This window comes from Aythya fuligula, chromosome 5, assembly GCF_009819795.1.
Source record: "Aythya fuligula isolate bAytFul2 chromosome 5, bAytFul2.pri, whole genome shotgun sequence".
Lineage (NCBI taxonomy): Eukaryota > Metazoa > Chordata > Aves > Anseriformes > Anatidae > Aythya > Aythya fuligula.
The window spans coordinates 47,757,732-47,780,825 of NC_045563.1; the positions used below are offsets into that span (position 1 = coordinate 47,757,732).

General features: G+C 38.0%; 1 protein-coding gene across 8 annotated transcripts in view; it reads left to right on the top strand.

The window, feature by feature from the left end:
• Positions 1 to 1,457: 1,457 nt before the first annotated feature.
• PPFIA1 (PTPRF interacting protein alpha 1) overlaps positions 1,458 to 23,094 on the top strand; it is a 57,880-nt gene continuing 36,243 nt past the window's right edge. For all 8 annotated transcript variants that reach the window (XM_032188049.1, XM_032188050.1, XM_032188053.1 and 5 more), the window contains exons 1-3: positions 1,458 to 2,219; positions 3,314 to 3,577; positions 22,575 to 22,676. In XM_032188049.1, the coding sequence (XP_032043940.1) occupies positions 3,314 to 3,577; positions 22,575 to 22,676 (366 nt within the window). In that variant the 5' untranslated portion in view covers positions 1,458 to 2,219. The remainder of the gene's footprint in view (positions 2,220 to 3,313; positions 3,578 to 22,574; positions 22,677 to 23,094) is intronic.

The window sequence follows — 23,094 nt, forward strand, 5'->3', positions numbered from 1 at the left end:
TTATAAATGAGGTGTCACATAATCCAGTCACAAAACTGCACAATCTTCAGTGTGGGAACTGTTACTTTTTGGCATGACGTGCCTCTGCCTGTGTAACAGGCCCTTGATGCTTTTCGGAGCTCTGCACTATAAAAGCAGGAACAGGATCCAAAATGCAAATGCTTTATTCAGAGTAGTAACACAACACTTTCACAGAGTTCAAACAGAAGAGAGAAAAGGTTGTTCTCCAAGTTTTGCTTACAAATTCCAACATCATTCAGGTGCATGGAAAAAGCCTTAAAAACATGATCATCCAGGAAGGAACAGAATAAAAACTAGAGAACACGAGGGGAAAACATTTAGATGCTGTTTTGGAAACAGCTCAGACTGGGGAAAAAAACTATTATTTTGTCGATGTATTTGAAGCCTGTTTCCTGTGGTGAATATGTGGTGCCGGTGAAGCCACATCTTGCTTGTGTGCCCAAAGCCATTAAGAGGCCTTGGCTGGGTCTGTGTCTTCTTTCTGTCCCTGAGGCCTTTGCAGCCTAGGCCAGGCCTGTGCAGTGCATGTGCAAACTCCTCTGAAGAAACCTCCTCACCCCGCTTCAGGTGTTGGTGCGTGCGGGCAGGAGGCCTGGCAAGGTGTTGGCTCCTCGGGCTGCCTTACTCACGCCGAGAGCCGCTAGGTTGCCCAATTTCACTGGTTAAGCCGTCACCTCACGGCTCGGAGGACGCAAGACCTGCACACGCAGCCCCACCCTCGCCCCAATTTTATTGTAATGGGCAACGCAGGTGGAAGGAGGCCCCCTGAGGAAGGAGGACCCGCAGGAAGGCGGTGACGGGGCGACTCCGGCGCCGGCAGCGCTCAGGACCGCGCTCCTGCCCTGTTGCTCAGCGAGCACGCCTCCCACACCGCAGGGCTCCGCCGCCGCGACGCGGCAGCCCTCCTTGCGGGCGGGGACCCGTGGGCGGCGAGAGTATCGCTTGTCAGGGCAGGGCGCTGCGGACGGGCCCTGAGCGGGGGAGCGGGACTCGAACCCGCGGCCCCGCGGGCTCCGGGGGCGGTGCGCGGCGGTGCATTGTGGGCTTCAGGCAGGAGGCGCGGAGGGCGCCGGGAGAGGCGGGAGGCGGCGGCGGCGGCGGCGGCGGCGCTGCTCGGGGCTGGCTCCGCGCGGCTCGAGCGGGGCGGGGCGGGGCGGCGAGGGCCGGGCCGGCCGGCGGCGATCCGGGCTCTCGGAGCGCGCGGGGCCTTCGCCGCTTTCCCTCAGGCCGCGCCGCCGAGCCCGGCCTCAGCCGCGGCCCCTCACCGGCCGCCACGGACGCGGAGGCGGCGGCGGGCGGAGCCGGGCCCGGCCCGCAGGGACGCGGCTCCTCCCGGCGCGGCGGAGCCGGCCCCGCGGCTCCCTAGGGCCCGCAGCCGGGCCTGGGCGCTGAGGGGCTGCGGGAGATCCGCGCTCCTCGCCCGGCAGCTTTGTTGGCGGGGGAGGGGAGCGGCGAGAGCCGGGTTTCGGGCGGCCCCGTGCTCCCCGGGGCCTGCTGCTGCGCCTCGGCCCCGCGGATCGCATGGACGGCTGGAGCAGGACAACAGGTCCCCCGCGTCGCGCCCTGCAGAGCGGTGTCGGCTCCTCGCTGCTGGGATTATAAATGTTTGAACTAAGACCCAGGAAACTGAACGGAGAGCCTCCTGTTGGAATTACTGGGAGAGGAAAGAAAGGAGGCTTTCCCGAGCCCTTCACCAGAAAACTCGAGCTGTTTTCCCATGCTGTCTGTAGTCCGTTTAATAACGCAGTTGTGACCTGAGTGGAATTTCTGAGCAATGAACTGTTGAAGCTTGTTGCACCAGTGCATCGGACTACGTTTTTTTTTTTTTTTTTTTTTTTTTTTCTCTGCACATGATTCCTCCATCCCAGCTGTTGCAGGACCTACGGGCCAGTAATAGAGAAACGGGAAGCTGAGGCAGTTTATTTTCACATTCTTCTCTTCTGGGGACTTGGCTAGTTAGCTGGAGCTGCTGCTGCTTTTTATTGGATCTGCTTTTTACTCGGCAGGTTTATTTGTTTTCACGTGCACGGGGTGTTTCAACTAAATAGACATTGGACTAGAGCTGAATGGATGCTTTGCAACCTACAAGGTTTTGGGGGATAACAAAAAACTACTAAAAAAAAAAAAAAAGACAGAAGAACTGGTACTACAGGAAACCTGGAGCCTGTTTTCCGAGCCTTTTTATTTTATTGAGCAAGGTAAATAATGCAGTGGTGTTGAAAATGCAGGGCTTATGGTAATCACACATGAAAATGTTACAGAGCACTTCAGGCTGTTCAGAGTCTTTCAGCAGATTGTGAGGTGTAGTCCTACTAAAAAGCTCTACATCTGTTTAGTTTTTGTTTAAAATGAGGATGAAGCGTAGGGGTGAGAACAAACTGTGGGACTTGAGAGGCTGGGAAAACCATTTTTTCTTGTTCTGTAGATTTGTGATGTTGAGAGAGGCTGTCTGAAGAACTTTAAGTGGTTCAGTGAAAGTGTGCAGTAATTGTGTTTTTCTTCATGCCTTTTAAAGCCGTGATGTCTTAAACGCTTGTGGTGATCTTTTAGGGTCTCCTGAAAGACCTTCCAGTTTAACAGTAGTAAAGTACTTGGATTTGCATAGTTAATTGTATTCATACTCAGCCGTGAATTATTTTTGCTTACCTTTACTGTTGTTATCCACAGTGACAGCTGCTACCACTTTGTAATGAAATTTTTTCTTTTTATCTTCCTTTACATGTTTATCTCTTGAATTGGATTGTTTGGATTTGTCACTAATTTATGTGCATCACGTTTACCATAGAGTTTCTGCAAGCCAGCAGCATAAGCTCAAAGTACTGTTTTAGATATTATCTTTCTATGTTTCAAGAGTTGGAAGAAGCATATAATGATTCTCCAAATATGCAGTGTAATCAGTAACTGTTTTAAGTATATAATTTTTGGTGGCTTGCTGCATGCCTTATCTTTGTTCTTTTTTTTAAAGATCTCAGCAGCAGTTTGCTCTCAACAAAAATATAAATCCATTAAAATGAGATCATAGTTTGAAATGCAGCTGTAAAAATCTGTTTTTGCAAGATGTCACAGGATTCTCATTATGAAGTGATGCCTTGATTGAATTGATTGTATACCTTTTCACCTGCAATCTTAATGAAATAGTGGCAAACACTAAGGTGTTGGCAACCTTTGCTGATGCTATCGCTGGGAGAGCTAAGCTGGTGTTATGGGTAGTATCCAAAGTCCCTTTGCTTATCCTGTTTAGATTTGTTTGACTTAAATTTATGGTCTTTGTTTTTTCTTGTTTTGTTTCAAGATGATGTGTGAGGTGATGCCAACCATCAGTGAGGCAGAGATTCCCTCTGGGGGAAATGGAGGCCATGGTTCAGGTTCCCCATTACAGTCAGATGCTGATTCCCATTTTGAACAGTTAATGGTATCCATGTTGGAAGAAAGGGATCGCCTTCTGGAAACACTAAGAGAAACTCAGGAGACGCTAACACTGACCCAGGGCAAACTACATGAAGTTGGTCATGAAAGAGACTCCTTGCAGAGACAGCTCAATACTGCACTTCCACAGGTATGGATGTTTTGAAAAGAAGGTATTTTTTAATATTTTTTTCTTTGTGCTTTTTAATTGTCTTTTTGTATATTCAATTTACTGAACAGTCAGGTTATGTTAGGGAAAGATCAATCTAACCTAATGCTTCCCTGAAGTATCTGTTAGTACTTGCTCAGTTTGAGAAAGAGCCCTTTCCCTCCAGTGTACGTTCCCTGTTTCTGGCATTTCTTCAGCTTAGGGATAGCCTGATTTCAAGGTCATCTCTACATTGTAGTGTTTAATAGAACTTGATGGACTTCCTTCTGTCACTAGTATCTTTTTATGTTGGTTCTAACTGCCTGGTTCATTCATGTGCTGAAGAATTCAATACAGACCATTTTGGGAAAGAAAACAGGCCATTCTGTTACGGACATGAAAATTCTGGTGCCTGGTGAATGCATGCTGAGTTGTTACAGCAATGTGGAAGTCTGAATGTGTTACTTAACTCCGTTCCTTTTGGAGAGATTTTTTTTTGTCTTGCTGGGAGTTGGCAATTACTAACTTCTGGAGGATGCAGCATGCCAACGTAGAGCGTATAGTACTGAATGTATTCTATATGACAGTAGTGTGTAGCTATGAAAGATCAGGTGTCTACAGAAATTCTGTTTTTATCCATTTGTCTTAAACACAAACAAGCTAAAAACCCCAAACAAACAAAAAACAGCCGGCCAAACAAAAACACCCTGAACTTTGAACACTCTGGAAAGTATTTGATTGTAGGCAAAGCAGAGACTATTTCCAGTTGTCATTGAACTGTTGATGGCCGTACAGTTTGTGGTGAGCTTGGTTGATGTCCCAAGTGTGCCATGATAATGTTGAACTTTGCTTTCATTGTTCCCAAGAATACATAGAATTTTTACACGTTTACATATCCTTAAATATCATTGTTACTATTTATACAGTTTGAAACAATTTTAAGCCCTCTTATTTCCACTGTACTCATCATAATGCAGTCACTGTATGACTTTTGGTATGGTATGGTAAGCGGTACTGGAAATTACTCAGGGACAGAAACTAAGAAGTGACATGTGTTAAAGTAGTTGTATTACAATGTTATGATGGAAATCAGGAGAAGTTTCCAACCTTCGCTGCTCCTTATGTTAAGTCATGTGCTGCAGGCAAAAATCATTCTTTGTTTTTCTGTTGCTTTTTATTGTAATAGTTGTGCCTTCCCTTCAGCTGCTATTTCAGGTCTGCTGCATTAATGGATGCCGTTAACCAATTGTGTAATCTGTAAACTGGACTTGAATTTGTAGCTGAGTAGAATGGCCAAAACCCTATACTGTGCTGTTCTTTTTTTTTTTTTAATTCTCATTTTTCCTTTTAAATCTTGTAAGCTACTAATATGTAAACATTTCTTTCTAAACATTTTTGAAAGATTCATGCGGTTAAACAATCGCCAGTTTCATGGATGTCATACTTGTATGGTTTGTTGTGAAATCAATAGGAAACCAAGTCTCATAGTTCTGTTGAGAAAGAAATTTTACTGCAACTTTATATAAAAATACATCAAAGAATGGATTTTTGTAGATTGCTGTTGGAAAATAATGTTGTGGTGTGAAACTATACTACTTAGAAAGTGACGATTGTGCTTTCAAAAGTTACATTCATAAAATATATTATTATTCTTGCTACAAATCAGAAATGTCTAATGTATTTGACAAATTTTTGTTGTTACTGTGGTAATGAGTGGGTTATTTCAGATGTGTAGGTTTCTGACAAAATTCTAATTTCAATTCTAATAAGTGTTCACTAGGAAAACTTTTTGGTGGGTATGGTATTTGGAACTAGTCAAACTTTAATTATTTCAAGCTGAGCATTCTTTTGAACTACTGTCTCAAATAACCTATTGTTCAGCTGTGGATTTCAAGTAGGGGTAGAAGCAGGATAACTTCAAATTTACTGACAACTACATTACAGAGTTTTCAGAAAAAAAACATTTCTCAGTGCAATCTTGTTCTTTTTTCTTAATCATAGTAGATGTTTTAAATTTAGTAGAAAGATGTGAAGATCAGTTTGGGTAGTTGAACAAATGCTAGTATAGCTGCATGAATTACTAAGTCACTATCTAACAAATGTATTATTTCTACCCTGGCCTAGTGTGTACATGCAACTGGTCTTTGAAATTGATTCCAGAGTACTTTATTCTCAGGAGTATTGAATTGATTTCTTAGTAGGAGCACTGTACCTGGTTTACGTATTTAGCTGAATCAACCAATCAGAGATGTTCTGATAATTAATGGAAAATTCTTGTATAGAAGGAGGAATGGCAGATTGATTGCTTCTACATCAAAAGTTCTGTTTTTGCTATGAAGACACAATCTTGGCTGGTATCCTTGGACTTAATTCCTTACATTCACTGAGTTTCTGTGTGTAGAAAAGAGGTATATCTCTGTGTATATAGTTAAAAGAAAAAAAAAAAAAGGACAAATTAGTACTTGTGTATATGCACATCTCTGTAAGTTATAAAAGTTAATGCAATTTATTCTGCAGCAGTGATGTCCGTTCTTCAAAATAGAAGAGAAATAGACCCTTCTAGTACATTTGTAGTGTGGTGGGCAGCTAGTAATTTAAAGGCATCTGTTCTAGCTCACAAAACTGAAACAGCTATTAAGAGCAGGAAGACGTTTTTATGGATCTCTGTTTCACAAAAAGAAGAGCGTTCTCATAGGTGTACTTTGTTACATTTACATTGAGTAAAATTGATAAGCTTTTCTTGTATGAACAGCTAGAAATGAAATTTATCAACACTGCCTTCATAAAATAACTGTTATCTTGTTTAATGTAGCTGTGATTTTTTGTTTCTGGGAGTTACCATCTCTTACCTTGGTTAAAGTATACTTTGACCTTGGAAACTGAATTTGGTGAAATCAAATTGCCATGTAAGAATTCAAAACTAGATTTATTCTTCCTAGTATTGTTCAGAGAAATAATGAAAATGAGCCTTTTACTTTGAGAACTTAAAGAACTTGTCTTTTTAGTGTAAACATGTTCAGTTATGATTTAACTATGGTTAGATGAATAACTGTCTGTTATTTTCCATGTTCTTTATGTGCCATCTAGAGCGTTTTCTACGAAATTTAAGATTACTGTGCTTAAAGTTTGTAAATCAGTCTTTGAAACGTATAGGATACTAGTGCATTTAAAATGTACGTTTTGAACTTAAGGTTGATGAGTTCCAGGTGACTACCAGTTTTTGCTGTTGAAGTGTTACAGAGTTCAATATGCTGGTAGGATTCCATGTAGAAGTTTCTGTAAATAACAAAATGCTTATTTTGGATAGAGAAGGCTGGCATTTAAGTTACACAAACTCTAGTACCTAGCACAAATAAAAGTACAGTTGATGAATTCACAGCAACTTTTATCAGGATGATAATCATGTATGTTACAGAATTTTACAAGCTGATGAGCAAATATGATGCTTTTGTAATATAGCAATATTCTGAAGATCTACCTTAATCCTGTATTTCTAATCTTTTCATCTGAAATCTATCATATTCTTTTATTTGCAAGGTACATTAAACAAAGTTTAGAAGTTCTTTTCTGTTTGGTTCCTTTCAGAACTTCTCTATTCAAGGAGGTGTAAACTAGGGACAGATGAGAATTTTCTATTAGGGGTAAGCGAGTGTGTGAAAGAAAGAACACTTTTACTGTAATATGCAGATAAATATGGAAAAAAGCTGCCTATAATTTTGGTTTGGCCGTACATAGTATCTTAATGTAAAGCAAGTCCTTGGTAGGTCAATTTTAGTTATGTTCTATCTATAGTAAATATTTAATCGCTACTATATGCTTCAGTTAAAAATAGCATCTGTCTTTATATTTGTATTCAATTAAATTCAGATCTGTCTCTATATAGGAGTTTTCCTTAGTTTCAGAAATACAACTTGATATTTTGCATGTAGGAAATATCTAAACTTTTGGTCTGAAGACTACCCTGGTATTGTTTTATGATGGCGAATCTATAGATTTAGTTGTCACTTTAATATTGGTGTTATTTGGATTTCTTCCAGACAGGTTTTAAATAATACAGGATGTCATAGATGAAGAATCAAGGTCTTGAATTGTACACAGATATGAAGAACGCAGTTACGGAAAGTACATTAAGTAAAGGGCTTGCCAAACTTTGCAGTAGCTGAAATTTCTTTAGCATTTTAAGTGCAGCTCCATTTACAGTATTCATAACTATTCAGCCTTGAGGTGACGTAGCCTATACTGCTTACTCTAGGAAGATGCAGTACTGGCTTCTGAGTAAAAGCCATTAGTCTCAGCAGTGAGCTGTCTGTCCAGAAGTGATAGAGATCTAAAAAGGTTTCATTTGTGTGAATGTATGTCAGAGCAGACATATCCTCCATTTCTTTCATCCCATTGTGACAGCAAAGATGAACATGGACTCTTTCAGATGCTCTTTCAGGCAAGCGTAATTTTAGTCTTGTCTGTGTTCAGCTGCAGTTGCTGAATCTTCGCACTTACAGTTAGTAAATCACTGGATTGTCTTTATACTAGCTTAAGTCAGGTGGAGGTATGAATTCATGTTCAGGATTCACTGACTATGGCCATAAATCCCAGCTTCCCCTGTTTCGTTTACAAGGCAGCTTGTGTCCAAAACCTTCAGAAAATGAAGGGTTATCTGAAAGTATGCTCTATGACTGGTCAAAAAGCAGAGTAGCTGCACTTTTAACCGTGTTGTGGTCTATAGGAGTGTATTCAGAACCAAGCCACCAGCATTTGTTCCAACTTCTCAGTTTTTCATTTAAGTATGTTTGCATGAGTTTGTTGAAACATCCCACCCCATCCAGTAGTCATTTACTTGGGTGTTGTTAGCAACTAGCTGTTTACACTGTGCTTTTGATGTAGGTTATGTTGATTATAAATTCACTTTTAAGCTGGATTAAATTTAAAATTAGTTTTACGTTTTCTTGTATATGAGGGTAAATTTTAGTGCTATTACGATGTTCCATCAGTCTCTTTAACAACGACAAAAAAAGTGAAGTCCAAAGCTATTGTCTTTATTTTCCTTAGCTAGTTTCTGGGAAGGATGTTTTGGTGACTACACAGAAATGCTTTGTGTTTGTTTTAATAGTGATTTGTGGATGTGGCCCTGAAAGATGATCTAGTGATTGTTTTTTCACACTCTTTAGTTACTGTGTACAAATGTCTGATAATGGGCTTATTAACTTCTGATGTGCTGTAGTCTAGCAAACAGGCTGTATGTAAGCTTGGGCAAAAAGAGCTCTAACCAAAAGCAGCAGTTTATAAAATACATAGCATATGCAGAATGAGGCGAACTTTGCATATATACTCATCTGTGCTAACTAGCCTGTAGTCACCTGTACAACAAGTAGTATTTATACAACAAGTAGTATTTATTTTGGTATCCTGAAAACAGAATTCTTTATCTGCCAGCCTTTCTATTTTTTTTCTGCTTTTCAGGCGTGTACCTCAACATTACTTTCAAGATGTCTGCTAGCAAGACTTAGAGTTTCAGTGTGGCTATTTAGCTGCGATTTCTATCTAGAGTTTTTTTTTTTTTTTTTAAATATTTCTTTAAAGATAAATATTTAAATACATTTTTTTCTCTTACAAGTTCTTAGTGTCTTAACATCCATTACTCCGTGACTTCAGTTTCGTCGGTCTGGTATTTATTTGGGAGAGATGGTTATTACCTTTATTAACACTATAGGATTTGAACTTAAAATTAAGATCATTAATTTGTGGTGTATGTGCTCGTATGATAAGTTAACTGACTGTCAAATTTCCACAAGCTTGGTGCTTCTAGAATATTCATTAAAAGGTTGGAGAAAACATTTCCCATGTGATTCTTATGGAATTGCAAATGGAATGTATTGATGCCACATTTAAAATCAGAAAATAGCTTGCAGAACGTAGCATAGAAACTTAAGTCAAAAAGTAAAAGGATAAACATACAAAAATAGTTTTGGAATATGTAGATCATACGTAGTTAACAATGTTGTCAGAGAACTTGAATCTTTGGCGAGAACTTGTTGGCTGTCCATTAGTAATTTTGGATTTTATACTTCCTAACTGCATTCCAGTACTCAATTAATATACTTCATTGTTTCACTTAGTTTTGCATTTTTAATTTTCCTGCTTTAAAGGAATATGGTAGATGTCATGATGTAAGCTGCTTTTTAGCAGTTAAGACAGTTTAATTCACTACAAGTCAGTAATGCTGCATGGTATCTGTTGACATGTTTTAGAAAATACTTCCCGTAATTCCTTGTGCATATGGATTTCAATCCACAAATGCTGAGAGGGGATAAATTTGCATTGTGTGTGTTGGGTAATCTGAGTGTTCATAACTTTCCAAGTGCATTTTTCTTATAAGCTTGTCTATGTAGTCTCCAGATGCAAGTGGGGAAATGTGTAGCAGTTCTTGCCAGGAAAAATGTTTTCACATTCTCCAGGCTGAAAAAAATTATTATTTTGCTGTTGAGTGGAATGAGATTTTTTTTTATTCAACTTGACTTTTTTCACAGAAGTGTATGCAAATACTGTTTCTGCGTTTTGTAAGCTCCAGATAATTTTGTAGTGAGCTGAATGTGTGTCTGTAGGTTGCTTGAGGAGATTATTCTCCTAGTTCATATATATAGAACTGGAGGAGGACTGTGGTTACAATGCTTCTTAAAAATATTGCTCAGTTTGATTTTGATGTGTTATTTCCCTCTGTAAATGGATGTGACTTGTTGGTTAAGCTGTCTTTTACTGGTGACCTTCATCTATTTCAGAGTTTACCTTGGGTTTCATGTAAGTGCTACTGAAAACCAGCTCCTTTTCTTCTGGCTGGCTGTCATGACAAGGCTCTGGGGCCAGTTCCTGCAGTGACTAGGGCTGTAGTGTTTTCACAAAAAGAAGCTTTGTTGCTTAATCTTCTCTTCTGCTATTCCACAGTGGCTGGCCTTGAACTATGCTCATGTGTTTATGTTCGTGTCTGCTCAGGAAATGGTTTTCGAGGATGGTAGTGAAAATTTTAACTGGAATATAATTTTGGTTGCATTTGAAATACAGTGTGACTTCTTGATGGCTGCAAACAAATAAGAGCAGTCAACATATCTTACCCCATAGTTCTCCTGTTTTACAGTTATGTTTTGAGAAATATGGATGTTTAGAAAAAACATCTGGCTTTAGAACTTCGATGAAGCGCTCCAAGATTCCTTGATGAAAAGGTCCTTATGCTCCCAGTACAGGGCATAATCAGCTATCTTCAAGACAGATTTGAAACAAGCACCTTCAGTGATGTGCCTAAAAGCTTTAAAAATTTGATGTGTATGTCTATCTAATTTTGTTCAGAGGAGAAAAGGAGAATGTCCTCTTGGAGATTAAGCAAGTGTTTTCCATTTGCTGCTGCAGTAGTGAAATGGGCAGCCTTTGATTTTTCTCTGCAGAACAGTCATCAGTGTATGCTCTGAGCCATGCTGTGTCATGCCTTACTCCCCTATTGCTCATACATGGCATGGTTTGTTACCCAATTCCATTTAGCATCTAATTATCTAGAAGTTTTTTGTGCTTTCTTTGTTTTAATCCTGCCTCTCACGTATAAATAAATACCAAATTTGGTACTGGTCAGTTACAATGTGTTGTAGGGAAACACTGCATTTAAAAACACATTCTACCCTATGGTTCTTTTTAAAGGTAAATATCTGGTGAAAATTAGTAAAGAATGCACGCCACAGGTTAACAAACTCTTTACTGTAGAAATCTTTTTCCTACGTCAAATTTACAGGATGGCATACAGTATAAGGATGTAATTATATAAGCTTAGTAGCTGTTTTGTTTTACACTGTGTAAATGAACCAAAATATTTCAGGAGGTGCAGTTTAAACAAAGAATTTTTGTGTCAATCTATACAAAGTTTAGATTGGCCGTCTGTATAGTTGAAAGACTTTGCTATGAATATTAATGTAAACAAACTGTCTTGCAGCTGGCTGAAGTTTAATAATCATTGTCTTCTCAATGCTGGTGATTTCCTGTAATGAGAAATGGTATTTATTTTGAATTACTTGAAAAGGAATTTTGGCTACCCAAATCCTTAGTGTAAATGGTAAAACTTTCTTTAATGTGGAGATGGTTTGTTCAGTGAAGAGGATTGTAAATTGCTGTTATTTTAAAGGTACTAGTTATCTTAGCAAATAACCAATTTGATCAGTCTTTTTTAAAATGCTTATTAGCTTTGGAGTGTGATCATGAAACAAGCCACTGAAAAAGGGGAGAGATCTGCAAGTGGAATTGCTTGTTTGTTTCATTGTGTGCTGAATACAAATTGATACAATTTTTTTCACACTGTAAATTTAACTTTTCAGAAAGAAAATTGGGGGGGAGGAGTTCTGTTATACGTATCTGAAAGTGCTTCTGACTTGATCAATGACAAGGTTTAAACTCTGGGTTTGTGGGTTTGCATTGTGGATTCTCAAGTGTTTTATGTTAGCCTGTCATAGAAATCATGTAGCAATATCTACTTTTGACGATAGAATGTCAGTGAAAACTCACTTTCTCTGCAATTCTATCCAGAAACAGGAAATCTGGTAGCTGAAGTGGTGTTTTGGACTTAAATTCTGTTACTAGCTGTGCTTTTCACCGTAGTTCTGTGCATAAATAAGTTTTGTGGTTTTACTGTTCCCAATGGGAACCTGAACTTTGTGTAATACAGTATTTTTAAGGTTCTTTTATGTCACATTTAAAGTCCCAGCTGACATCTCACACTTCAATCTCTTGCTTCTGCTAGAATTTAAGACGGGACATGTCTTGTATCTTAATTTGGAAACACAGAGATGAAAAACTTTTCACCCCAGTCAGATATCCTTTAAAGGTTTGAAGGGAATTACGTGGTATGAAAGTTACCTGTAGCGCTAGCACTTCTTCAGATAATCTAAACTTTATGGGTATGAAAGATGACTATACCTTAGAGACCATGGAACAGAATTTGTGTGGAGAACAGTTTTTCAGACCTTGGGTATATGGTGAATTTATTTGGGGTCTTCACATGTTTATGCACGTTTTAAGGAAATGTCTAAATTTAGAATATCTCTTTGAAGCTCTTCTTATTTGCCATATTAATTTTGTGTGAATGGCTAAAACTTGGCTTAGATAATCTCAGAGATGCCGTGGAATATTACTGTGAATCTTCCTAGAGTAATGCGTTTTTCATACGGTATGATCATTTTGATGTATTTCATAGTGAAGTGTCTCTGAAGGGTCATTACATTCTTTGTTAGCTGTATGTTGAAGAACATGGGGCAGGTGCATCTGGTAATTTCTTTTAGAACACACAGCTTGTGTTTTCAGAATGTCTTTTGAGGGTGTGGTTCGACAATATCTTCTAAAACTTGAGTCTGTTTCAATAAATGTGGAATTAGTTCTGGCAAAGGGAAAAATCAAAAAGCTTTTTAGGATTTTAGCTTTCAGTGCTTGTCCATGCAGGAAAGAAGCTGCCCTTTTCCCCTCTTGTAATCTCTTTATGTTCATACGTTAATGCAGTTCTGATTCCTTGTTGTAACTGTAGTCTTTAAAGCTTGCTTAATTCTCTTCTGTATTTTTGTGTAATGGTTATAGAAGATTGTCCAGGGAGGTGGTAGAGGAGAAATGGGCCAAGCTAATCTTTTCTCTCAACTGTGTATAAGGCCTCAGGGTCTCCTGGTTGCATCATTTTTCCTTCGTTTGTAGCCTAGCGTGGAACAGGAGGTACTTGCTCTTCAGACCAGGTTCCACACTAATCCGTCTTTTGCTCCAGTATCTGTTACCGGTTACAGCGTGTTAACAGACTATCCTCTTCTCTGCTTTTTCCCATCTTGCAATTTAACGTTAGTCATATCCCTGGCTTTGTTCTGTGATGTAACACGTTGGACTCCATGATCCTTGTGAGTCCCTTCCAGCTCAGGATATTCTGTGGTTCTGGTTTTTGGGTTCAGGCAGTTGTTAGAAAGCGTGATGGAACTGTTTGTTACAAGTATCCTTTGTGCAGTCAAAAAACACCAAACAACAAAACATTAAAAAAGCATAAAAATAAATTGTTTTGACAATCTGCATTACTGGGTTAAGCTCTTGTGTTTAAGTATTGGACGTGTCTATTTTAAGATATGAAAAAACTCTTTTTGAATAGGCTTTAGATTAGCTTTTATTGCAAAAATCAAGTAACTTTTCCATGGAATGGTCCAATTGCATTCAGTCCAAATATTGCAGACTTGTATATTTAGCTTTGGTTAGTAAATCCACTTAGCATAAAAACTGAATGTTATAGTACAAAGAAAAATAGAATGTAAAGGGACTGCAAGTTCAGTTACCTGCTGAAGTCGTGTATCTGTCCTCATTGAGTATTACTTGCTTAAACAAGTTTGAAATCATAAAACTGAACTGTTCATCAGTTGGCAAAAAAGTGTGTGTGTATAATAGCAGAGCACTGAGGGGGAACGCATGTTGATGCTTGTTTAATGAGGGTGGCTTGGCCAGCCTTATTCAGATATTCCCAAGCACTCCCTTTTAACACGGTGTGAAAAATGTACTGTACGACTACTGGCCACAGAACTAAGCCTGACAACTCGAGGCCGAGATTAATGGCTGGAATAGGGCAGGGCAGTGCCGTGCCTCAGCTGCTGCTTACGGTTTTTGCAAGCAGAGGTATCTTGTCACCGAAATAATCATGCACGAAGGTTCTTGTTCTGGGTCTATTTCTGGAAAAAAAAAAAAAGTGAAATGGTATTCACGTGAGGATTGAGATGCTGAAAGTCAGTATTAATGATTAAATGACTTTTAATTCTGAAGTCATGGAAATTTAATTTAAAATGTCAGCTGAGCAAGAATTGTACTGCTGCTTTTGAGTGCAGTATGTTTGGAGTTGATCAACAGGAAAAAACCACCGTGTTTCTTTTCTTGCCCAAGGAAACTGACAGTTCAGTATTGTTTACAACTTAAAAGTTCTTGTTAACAGCTTTTGTGGTGGCTGCTCAGCCTCCATAACTGGGGAGGTCCACTAGAAATATTGGACTTGTGTGATATTTTCTCAGATACCTTGCAGTTAACTTTACAGTTTGACGTTTTTAGGAGCGTTTTATGTTGTGAAATGCTGTACAGGCTCCCAGGAGATCTTGACCAACTTTTATGTGGAGAGGAGAAATTTAAATGAAATCTCTATAGTGTCATATTAAAGATGGAGGCTGGTTTTGCCCTTGTCAAACTGGTAAAGCAAGATTCTTCCTCTTTAATTAAGTACAACTGTATTCTCCTTTTGCCATAGTGGATATGGGTGTGGGTAAGTTTTTTTTACTGACATGGACTCCAAAAATGGAGATGCCTAAAGCTACAACTAAGAAGTTGTCCTACTACTTACTGCATTAGTTACTAATCAAAATAGACTAGGCTAGGGGTGCAGGAATGAGGTTATTCACACTGAAACCCTTCAAATTCATTAATGTAGGGTTTAATTGAGGCATTTGTTTTCCCAACCCCCCTCCCCCCCCCTCCAATTATTTCTCAAATTGTTTCTGTGTTAGGTAAACTGTTCTTCTGGAAAATGAGTAGTTGGATTGATGTAGTATTGAAGAGGATTGCTGTATTACTGACCAGTCTGCACCAATGCTTTCCTGATGGAGATTAAGGTGGGGGGGATTTGGTATAGCTGTTCTCTAATTCAATATATAATCTTTGTAACCCATCTGTAGTTTAAGTAGTTTAAAAGTCTCTGTTAAAAAGGCTATGGTGAGTATAGGTGGTGTCTGCTCTGGGTTAACTGAAAATAGACTCTGTGATCCACTGTACTTTGAACCAGCCACAGATGCTGGCAATGATTTGTTGAGGCTGATGAAGTGATTAACCTGCTACTTGGAGAAAACTTGAATTCTTAATCTTTCAGTGATACTAAGGCTGTTTGCCTTACAGGAAGATGCTTTGCAAACTGCAAATTTAGACATAAACCAAGAGTAACTGGGAAATATTTTTGGACTTGTTTAAACAGTCTTGTGTTTTTTTTTCTGAATTTTACAGACTCACAGTGAGGTTGGTTTAGCACTGAAGAAAATAGGATGCTGCTATGGCTTAGTTTTGAATATTACCAGCAAACAGTCTTTTTCTCTAGAAATTGACTACTGTATTCACTGTGTTGTATGTAGCCCTAATTAGTGGTGGAGCTTGGAAGACTCTCAGGTTAGCATGTGTACCTTGCACTGTAAGAAAGAGTATATAATCAGTGCCTGGCTGTCCAGTGGTGCACAGTTAGTTTTGCACTAGGCTTTGCCCTTAGTCTCATATACATAATAGAGATGGTTTGCAGAATTTAGAGAAAATTAAATGCAAGAGTATAGGTGGTAATGACTTTGCAAGTTTATGCAGGCTGTAGTTAATGATTTGAGTGTAGGTGGCTCCTGTTTGCTTTTCTGCAACCTGTGCTTCAGTCTTTGTACTAGGTTTTACAGGTTCAATTTCCAAAGTGTTCTGCAGCACGTATGAAGTTTGGGTGTTGATTAGTGTGGTGAAAAAGAAAACCTCTGATTTCTCAAGGGGTTAAAGATTCAGCCATGCTTTGGGTTGCAGTACTTCTACGCTCCCATGCACAGGTAGAAAACGTCAATCAGAAATGTGTTAGATCAGTGAAAGGGGACCTATAGACGGGAAAACACAGAAACTGATGTGTTTTTACCTCCCCTTTTCTGTTAATTCATTGTTCCTTTTGCACAGCTGCCAAATACCATCCATCTTCATTTATGTTTTCTTACACTTCGACATGCAGCACTTCCCCAGAGTTCCTAGCAATGAAGTCCAGATTTAATGCCTTGTAGTTAAGGCTCAGTGAATGCCGCACATACATGTGAGCAACTCAGTCAAGACGGTAACTGGAAGAGAGATTCCATGGAGATTGTTTTACTCTGAACTTTTGCTCCATTTTGCTCTTGGGCATGCGTTTGGTACCTACTGGCTGTGAGCTAGAGTTATTTCGTGCATTGCTTTCTGTCAGATGCTAGACAGTTGGTTCTGCTTTCATCTCCAAAGTGGACTGGAAGCAGTGTTTCATTCCAGAGCAGTAACATTATGCAACTGTAAACATTTTAAAACTTAATTGCATATTTAGGATTGAGCATCATTAGTGACAAAGCCCAGATAGGTCAATCCAAGAAACAAGGTTGAAGAATACCATACCAAAAAAGAGTGTTGGAATGATAGAAGTTACTCAGCTTTAATTTAATATTTGTTTAATATTAATAATTACCCATTAGCTAGGTGCAATGCTTGTTTTAGTGTTTTCCTGCAGTGTTACAGCTTTTGTTAAAGCGGAAAAAACAAACAGGCTTTTGAGTCAAGGAAAATGTAAACTAATGAGAGGTGAAAACAGGTGCTACTAAGCATTTTAAACTTTCTCCATGCCACTACTTGGAATGGGAGAAAATTGTTAATAGCAAAGAAATCTGCACCTATTTTATTTGGTTTTTTTTTTTTTTTTTTTTTTGAGTTATAAAACCTCATATGCATAAGAAGTAGAAAAGGAGGCTGATATTTTAAAGTGTAGTGTATGCTACACCATTCTCACTGGTTGGTGGGTAGCTCTGTCAAAACCAGCCACTTTAAGCGTGAAAATTGCTCTGAAGCTTGTTTGATATAATTATATCTTAGTATCCCTTTAACTTCATACATTCCCTTCATATTTTTTTTAGTTTAGAGCAAAAGAAACATTTTTTCATAGACCTGATTCTCTTAATGTTTGAAACAACTTTTTATTTCCAGGTTAGAAAATCCAGGTTGTTTGCTTACTGGAAAGTAATTTCATTATGTGAACAGCAAAATATTTTTCTTCACATTTTAGTCTTAATTTTTGTCTTTCCTATTAGCATATACTGCAGATATGGAGAGGTTGAAAGCAATCTTATTTATTATGCTGAATAGGCAAAGCGTTATTTATGCTGATTGATGTTTCTTCTGGATTTCTGCTGTCAGTGTATAACTGTTTTTTTGGAAGGCAAGATTTAATGATTAAAGCATGTGAATATTGTAGATGTAACTCTTAAGTCTAAGGAATATTAAATTAAGTAATTGTGATAGCTGAAAAACCTAACCCCTTGTGAGTCAACAACTACAAACATTTACTTCCTTTTATTAGGTACTTTCCAATTTTATTAAACACTTACGTATCTTAAAATCCAATACATGGGGACATTGGCCCCTCTTGCTGCCTACAACCATTGCGTTTAAAATAAGAGGACCATTAAATATTCTGTTAAGCTTAAATATTTTGGTTTGTTTTAATTGCTTTATGACCTTTCTCATTTTAATTTACACATCATTTGGAATAAGTGTGGATGCTATGTAACAAATAGCATGAAGAATGTTTATCTCAGGTTACCTTGGTTTCTCATCTCTGATGGCCTGTGTTTTTCCCCAGTTCTTTTCATCATCCTTTCAGTTTCTTGGATTTTTGAGTGGATTGTTTTGATATGCAGACCACAGAACAGAATGTTAATGGTAAAGTAAAATGTGATGTAAAGATTAAACAGATAAATTCCTTTCTCATATTTCTGGCAGATACATTCCTAAAGATGCAACAGTTGCATCTTCATCCTTCTTGATTGCAAGAAGGTAATATTTTCTGGATGAATTAAAAGTAGTATGTATTCAAAGGATGTTTAGTTTTATATCTTTTTATCCTTTAAGTTTTCTAGTCATCTTGTTGCTGTTAATCCATGAATCCTTATGTGCTGAAGAGCAGCATTGTTTTTTATTGTGGAAAAAAGTTTTCTGTGTAAACAAATCTCAAGCAACTTTACTGTTGTTTGCAGTTATAGTAGCAAAGAGCATCCCTAGTGTGCAGCTCATGTTGTTAGACTCTTCAGAGAAATAGAACTAATCCCCAATTTTTCTCCAACTGAAATACCGTTCTTCCTGTAGCCTTTCTTCCTGTAGCTTCACATAGCGTTTAGGGGCTTGCAATGCACAAGTGAAACCTATAAACTGTGCTTGTAATATACATGAAGAAAACCTGTTTCCTGAAAGCTGTAATGTTCCTGGACCATTCTCATAAGCAATCAAGTGTCAGGTCAGACAGCAGAATGAATTCTACGGACTTGACAGCTAGACATCAGCTGGTGCAACCTTTGGAAGGATGTTTGTGGCCTCTAAAATACTAACGGTTGAAGGTCAGTTCTGAAGGTTGATGTGGAAGAAACACAATCGTTTTAAAAACTTGTGGAGTTTGTGGACAAACCCCAGAAAACATATTACTGAACAATAACAAAGTTACTTTCACTGATATTCTTTTTTTGTTGAGTTACAATTTTTTGCAGTAGGAGTGTCATGTTTGGAGTGATGCAAATACAGAAAGTAACTTTCTTGAATAAGCATTTTGGTTTAGTATAATACTTGAACTTTTGCCAGTATGTTCTACTCAGCAAGGGATATTCAGTATATTTAGCCCTCTGTTTCTTGTAGTAAATGCTCTGAAGTGCTTATTTTGAGTCCCATCCTTGTCAGTCTTCAGAGTAGGGTATTATTTTGCTTGCAGCTGGAAGCAGAGTGGAACTTCATTCTGAAATTCTGTACCTAAGGAGAAGACAGAGCAAGTAATACAACTCTGTGGATAAGCAGAAAAGTTTTTCAGGATTTTTCTTGTTTCCTTTAGTTTCTTCTGTAGATTCATTTAATGCCAAGGAGGAAATATAGACAACTAAAAACTCTTCTTTGAGATTACAAAGTTGCAAATGGTTCCCTTTGAACTGCTCGAGGAAATCGGATTGTCTTCTGTTGAAGACGGGTATTAAAACTAGAAAAGACATGTCTTTTGGCAGCGTCAACTGAAACTAAGGACATTCAAGTGTTCTTTATAAGGCAGGTTATGGGACTCACAGCAAATACATTTTGTAAAAACAAACAGCAGTGGATGTATTATGCAATGCTAGAAATACGTGTCAGTCTGTTTATACAGCAGCAATATAAATTCCTGTGTGTATTGTTCTTTTTGGGTCATCTGACAGTGTGGTGGTTCATGTCATAATTATGATATATTTGTGCTATAACTTATGTTTGCACAGGAATATGTGATGGAATAGAACTGTCTGTATTATAATCATTTGAAGGGTGAATATACTTCCTTTGAAATATACAGCTGTTTTTGTGAAGATGGAGTTTGTACATGTCTTAGGTAACACTTCTATTAATGCTACCCAGTGATTCTAACTCCAGGAAGGGTGGTGAAATGGTGTCTAGTAGTCCTTGCTGCTTTCTTTATCATGTACTCAAGACCTGTGGTAGACTCTGGAAGAACGTAGGACTTACCATTGTCAGCCTGATGTCCGTGATTGTGATTTTTGATGTTGACATTTGGAAGCTTTTAGCTTTTTTAAAGGGGGTTAAAAAAAAAAAAAAAAAAAAAAAAAACAAAAAAAAACACACAAAACTCCACAACTGGAAAATAAGTTCATATCAAGCTCTCTTGTAAAAAATTTGAATCTGTTAATAGTTTCAGTAGTACTTGAAAACCGTTAATTATGTAATATGTAAAGATATGTAAGGTAGGCTTTTGAGTAACTACAACTTCAGAAACTCAGTTGGGTTTACCTGCATTTATGCTGGAACAGAAGAGATGTGTGTTGTCAGTTGCCTGGGAGCTGTGAAAACTCCCACAGAGGGGGTTATTGAAGGTACAATAAAAACTCTGATGTTATGGTGAGTTCTGCAGGCAAGGTCATAGACTGGATCTTTCCTTCAGTTCCTGTGAAGTGTGAGGTGGACTGCTTTCTTTCTTTGTCTACCTTGCACTCAGGAATCTTTTTAAATTTTGTTTCGAATGCTTAAAATTTACATTAGCTATGAAGTTGCTGACCAGGATGTTCTAAGAAGTATATTTCCAGCAGTTTTTACTTGAAAATAATAGGCCACGTTTTTCAAGGATGCAAATGAGTCAATGTATGAAGTTGAAATATTCTGATGAAGATTTATATGAATGTTAATTAGTAAGTATGTAAAGAAATAGTTTTTTTTTTTTTTTTAGCAGTAGAAAAAATGAAAGAAAATTAAGTGTTTTTTTTTTTCCTGCAGTTGTTTCCTAATTAACTAAGTGGATTGTACTGAATCTTTTTCAATTAACGTTTTTTTCTTTAAGAAGAGGGATTGTGGTGATGGATTTTTGCATCTGTGCTGGTGATATTACTGTTCCTTTCATAGCAACTTTTAAACGTCTAATGCGTTAGTTATCCCAAAGGAGTTCACTGTAGGTATATGTTGTGCAATAGTATTTTTGTCTTTTGTCATGTGCATATTTTAAAACAAAGCTTACTAAATTAATCGTTTGATTAATTAGATTAAGACGTCTTCTGACTACTTATTTTAGCTGCATGTTAGAATTTGCAGATGTGCTAGTATAATTAGTTGGGTCCTTTTGTTTTTAAGCATGTGTTTTCTGTCACTGATTTTTTTTTTTTTTGCAAAAGGGCTCCATTTTAAATTTTTACTTGCTATGCAGCTGCTGTCTGTTAGGCAGTATATCTTGCAGAGCTTGGAAGACTTAGAGAAGTGTCTTCTGTGCACACAGTGTAGTTACATAATATATTCTTAGTTTGCTGTATCTTCTTGAACTTACCAGTTCAGCTGTAGCAATTTACTGTTTATTAGACATGACTTGTTTTTCTCTTTTTTAGACAGTAGAGAAGACTAACTTGTGTATTAGCGTTTCCATCTTTTCTTATACAAGTGCTTCTGTTGCGTTCATCAGCCATTGAAGTGATCAACATGTATTTAATTTCTCATCTTAAGTTGCACTGATGGAAAAAGTGTTGTGTTTTTTCCCAGTTTCCTACAAAGCTGTCTTCTAAAGTATGGGCTCATTCACATGTAGGCTTACAGCTAGTTGTAATCTGAACCACATTAGAAACAACTTTAATTTTGTTAGAGTAAGTATGTAGGTAAGATTATTCTCAGCACTTATAAGTGTGTCTTGTATAATTTCATATTCCGTTATATCCAGAGTATGCTCTTTGAGTTGATCTGGAGCTTAAATGCCATTTATAATGAGTGATTCTAGGGAGGCTTTTGCTAGAACGTGGAAATACCTTAGGATGTAGTAGCTCTTCCAGGTACTCAAGAAAATCGTATCTTTCTAACAACCCCCCAAATGTAGAAATGTATTCTTTACTGCTGATTTGTCTTAGTGTTCAAAATAGTGGAACAAGCAAACAAAAAGCAAGCCATGCAGTAACTGCTGTGAGTTACCTTAGCTGCTGTTTGCTGATGCCTTCCCACTCTGTGATGCTTATTTCAGTTTAATTTTGTTTGGTGAAAGCTTTGTTGAAATTGAAGGGAAAGTCTTTTGAAAACTCAAGGGCTCCTCATTTAGAAAAATTCTGATTCTAGTCTTCCTAGATTTCTTGAAGAACTGTAGGGAAAAGGTCTGTTCCACTTTTGTTTTGTGAGGTTTGGAAATAGGTATAAGCAAAATCCTTGTGTACTGCTAAAGTAGACAAATACAAGTAAAGGTCTGGGTCCTCCAGTGGTGAGGCTTCAAGAATGCTTTGTTATTACAAAGAAGTAACCTGTGTATTTTGGTAACTGGCAGGGTTATATATTGCCTCTCTCAACTAAATACTGAATAAAAACATCATGTGTTGCTGACTTCTGTTTTTCACTACACTTTCTAGTGGTCTGTTTTTGCATTCCTGACAGCAGTCCTTTAAAAAGAAATCTTTGAAACAATGTACAAGTGCATTAGAAAGTTTTTTCCCTTTGCTTAACAGGGATACCCTTACTCAGATAATTGCCAGAGGAGACACAAGTTTTTAAAGTACTGGTCAAATGTTTTTTATCTTGACAGTTAACATTATAAAGGTTTTAAGTGTTTGAATTTAAGCCTGCTTAGCATGACTGTACAATTGTATTGGCTTTAGACATCTGAAATGAATACTTTGAAAAATTGTGTCAAGTGTTCCTATTAATCCACTCTCACTGTGTCCCAATATTTGATGTACTTATATTTCTGTCTGGTTTATTTCAGGAATTTGCAGCGCTTACAAAAGAACTAAATGTATGCAGGGAACAGCTGCTTGAAAGGGAGGAAGAAATTGCTGAACTGAAAGCAGAAAGAAATAATACCAGGGTAAGTTCCTTGTCTTCTCTCCAGAATCATCCTTTTTGCAGTATCCAGCTATGTGGAGAAAAATACTGAATGTTGAATTTGAAAAGCTAAAAGTTTTTTCCTTGACGTTTGTATGTGAATCCTCCTGGAGGTGTAAATGTGTGTTGATTAAGAAAGTTTGCAAACTTTTGTATAGCTCCAAATAGTGCTGTGCAGAATCCTGGAAGGCCTGTAAGATTGCACTGCTATGTCACTCAGCTCTCTTCTCGTTACAATTTTGAAATCATACATTACTTGGGAGCAAAGGAGTAGAGCAGGCAAGCTGCCTGATCTAGCAGCTTACCCAGCTGCTAGCAGAGCAGTTGCTCTCCAGTTTAGAGTATTTCCTGTGTGTATCCTTTTCACAAGCATGCTGTTCCTCAGATTGGTGGAGGAACTG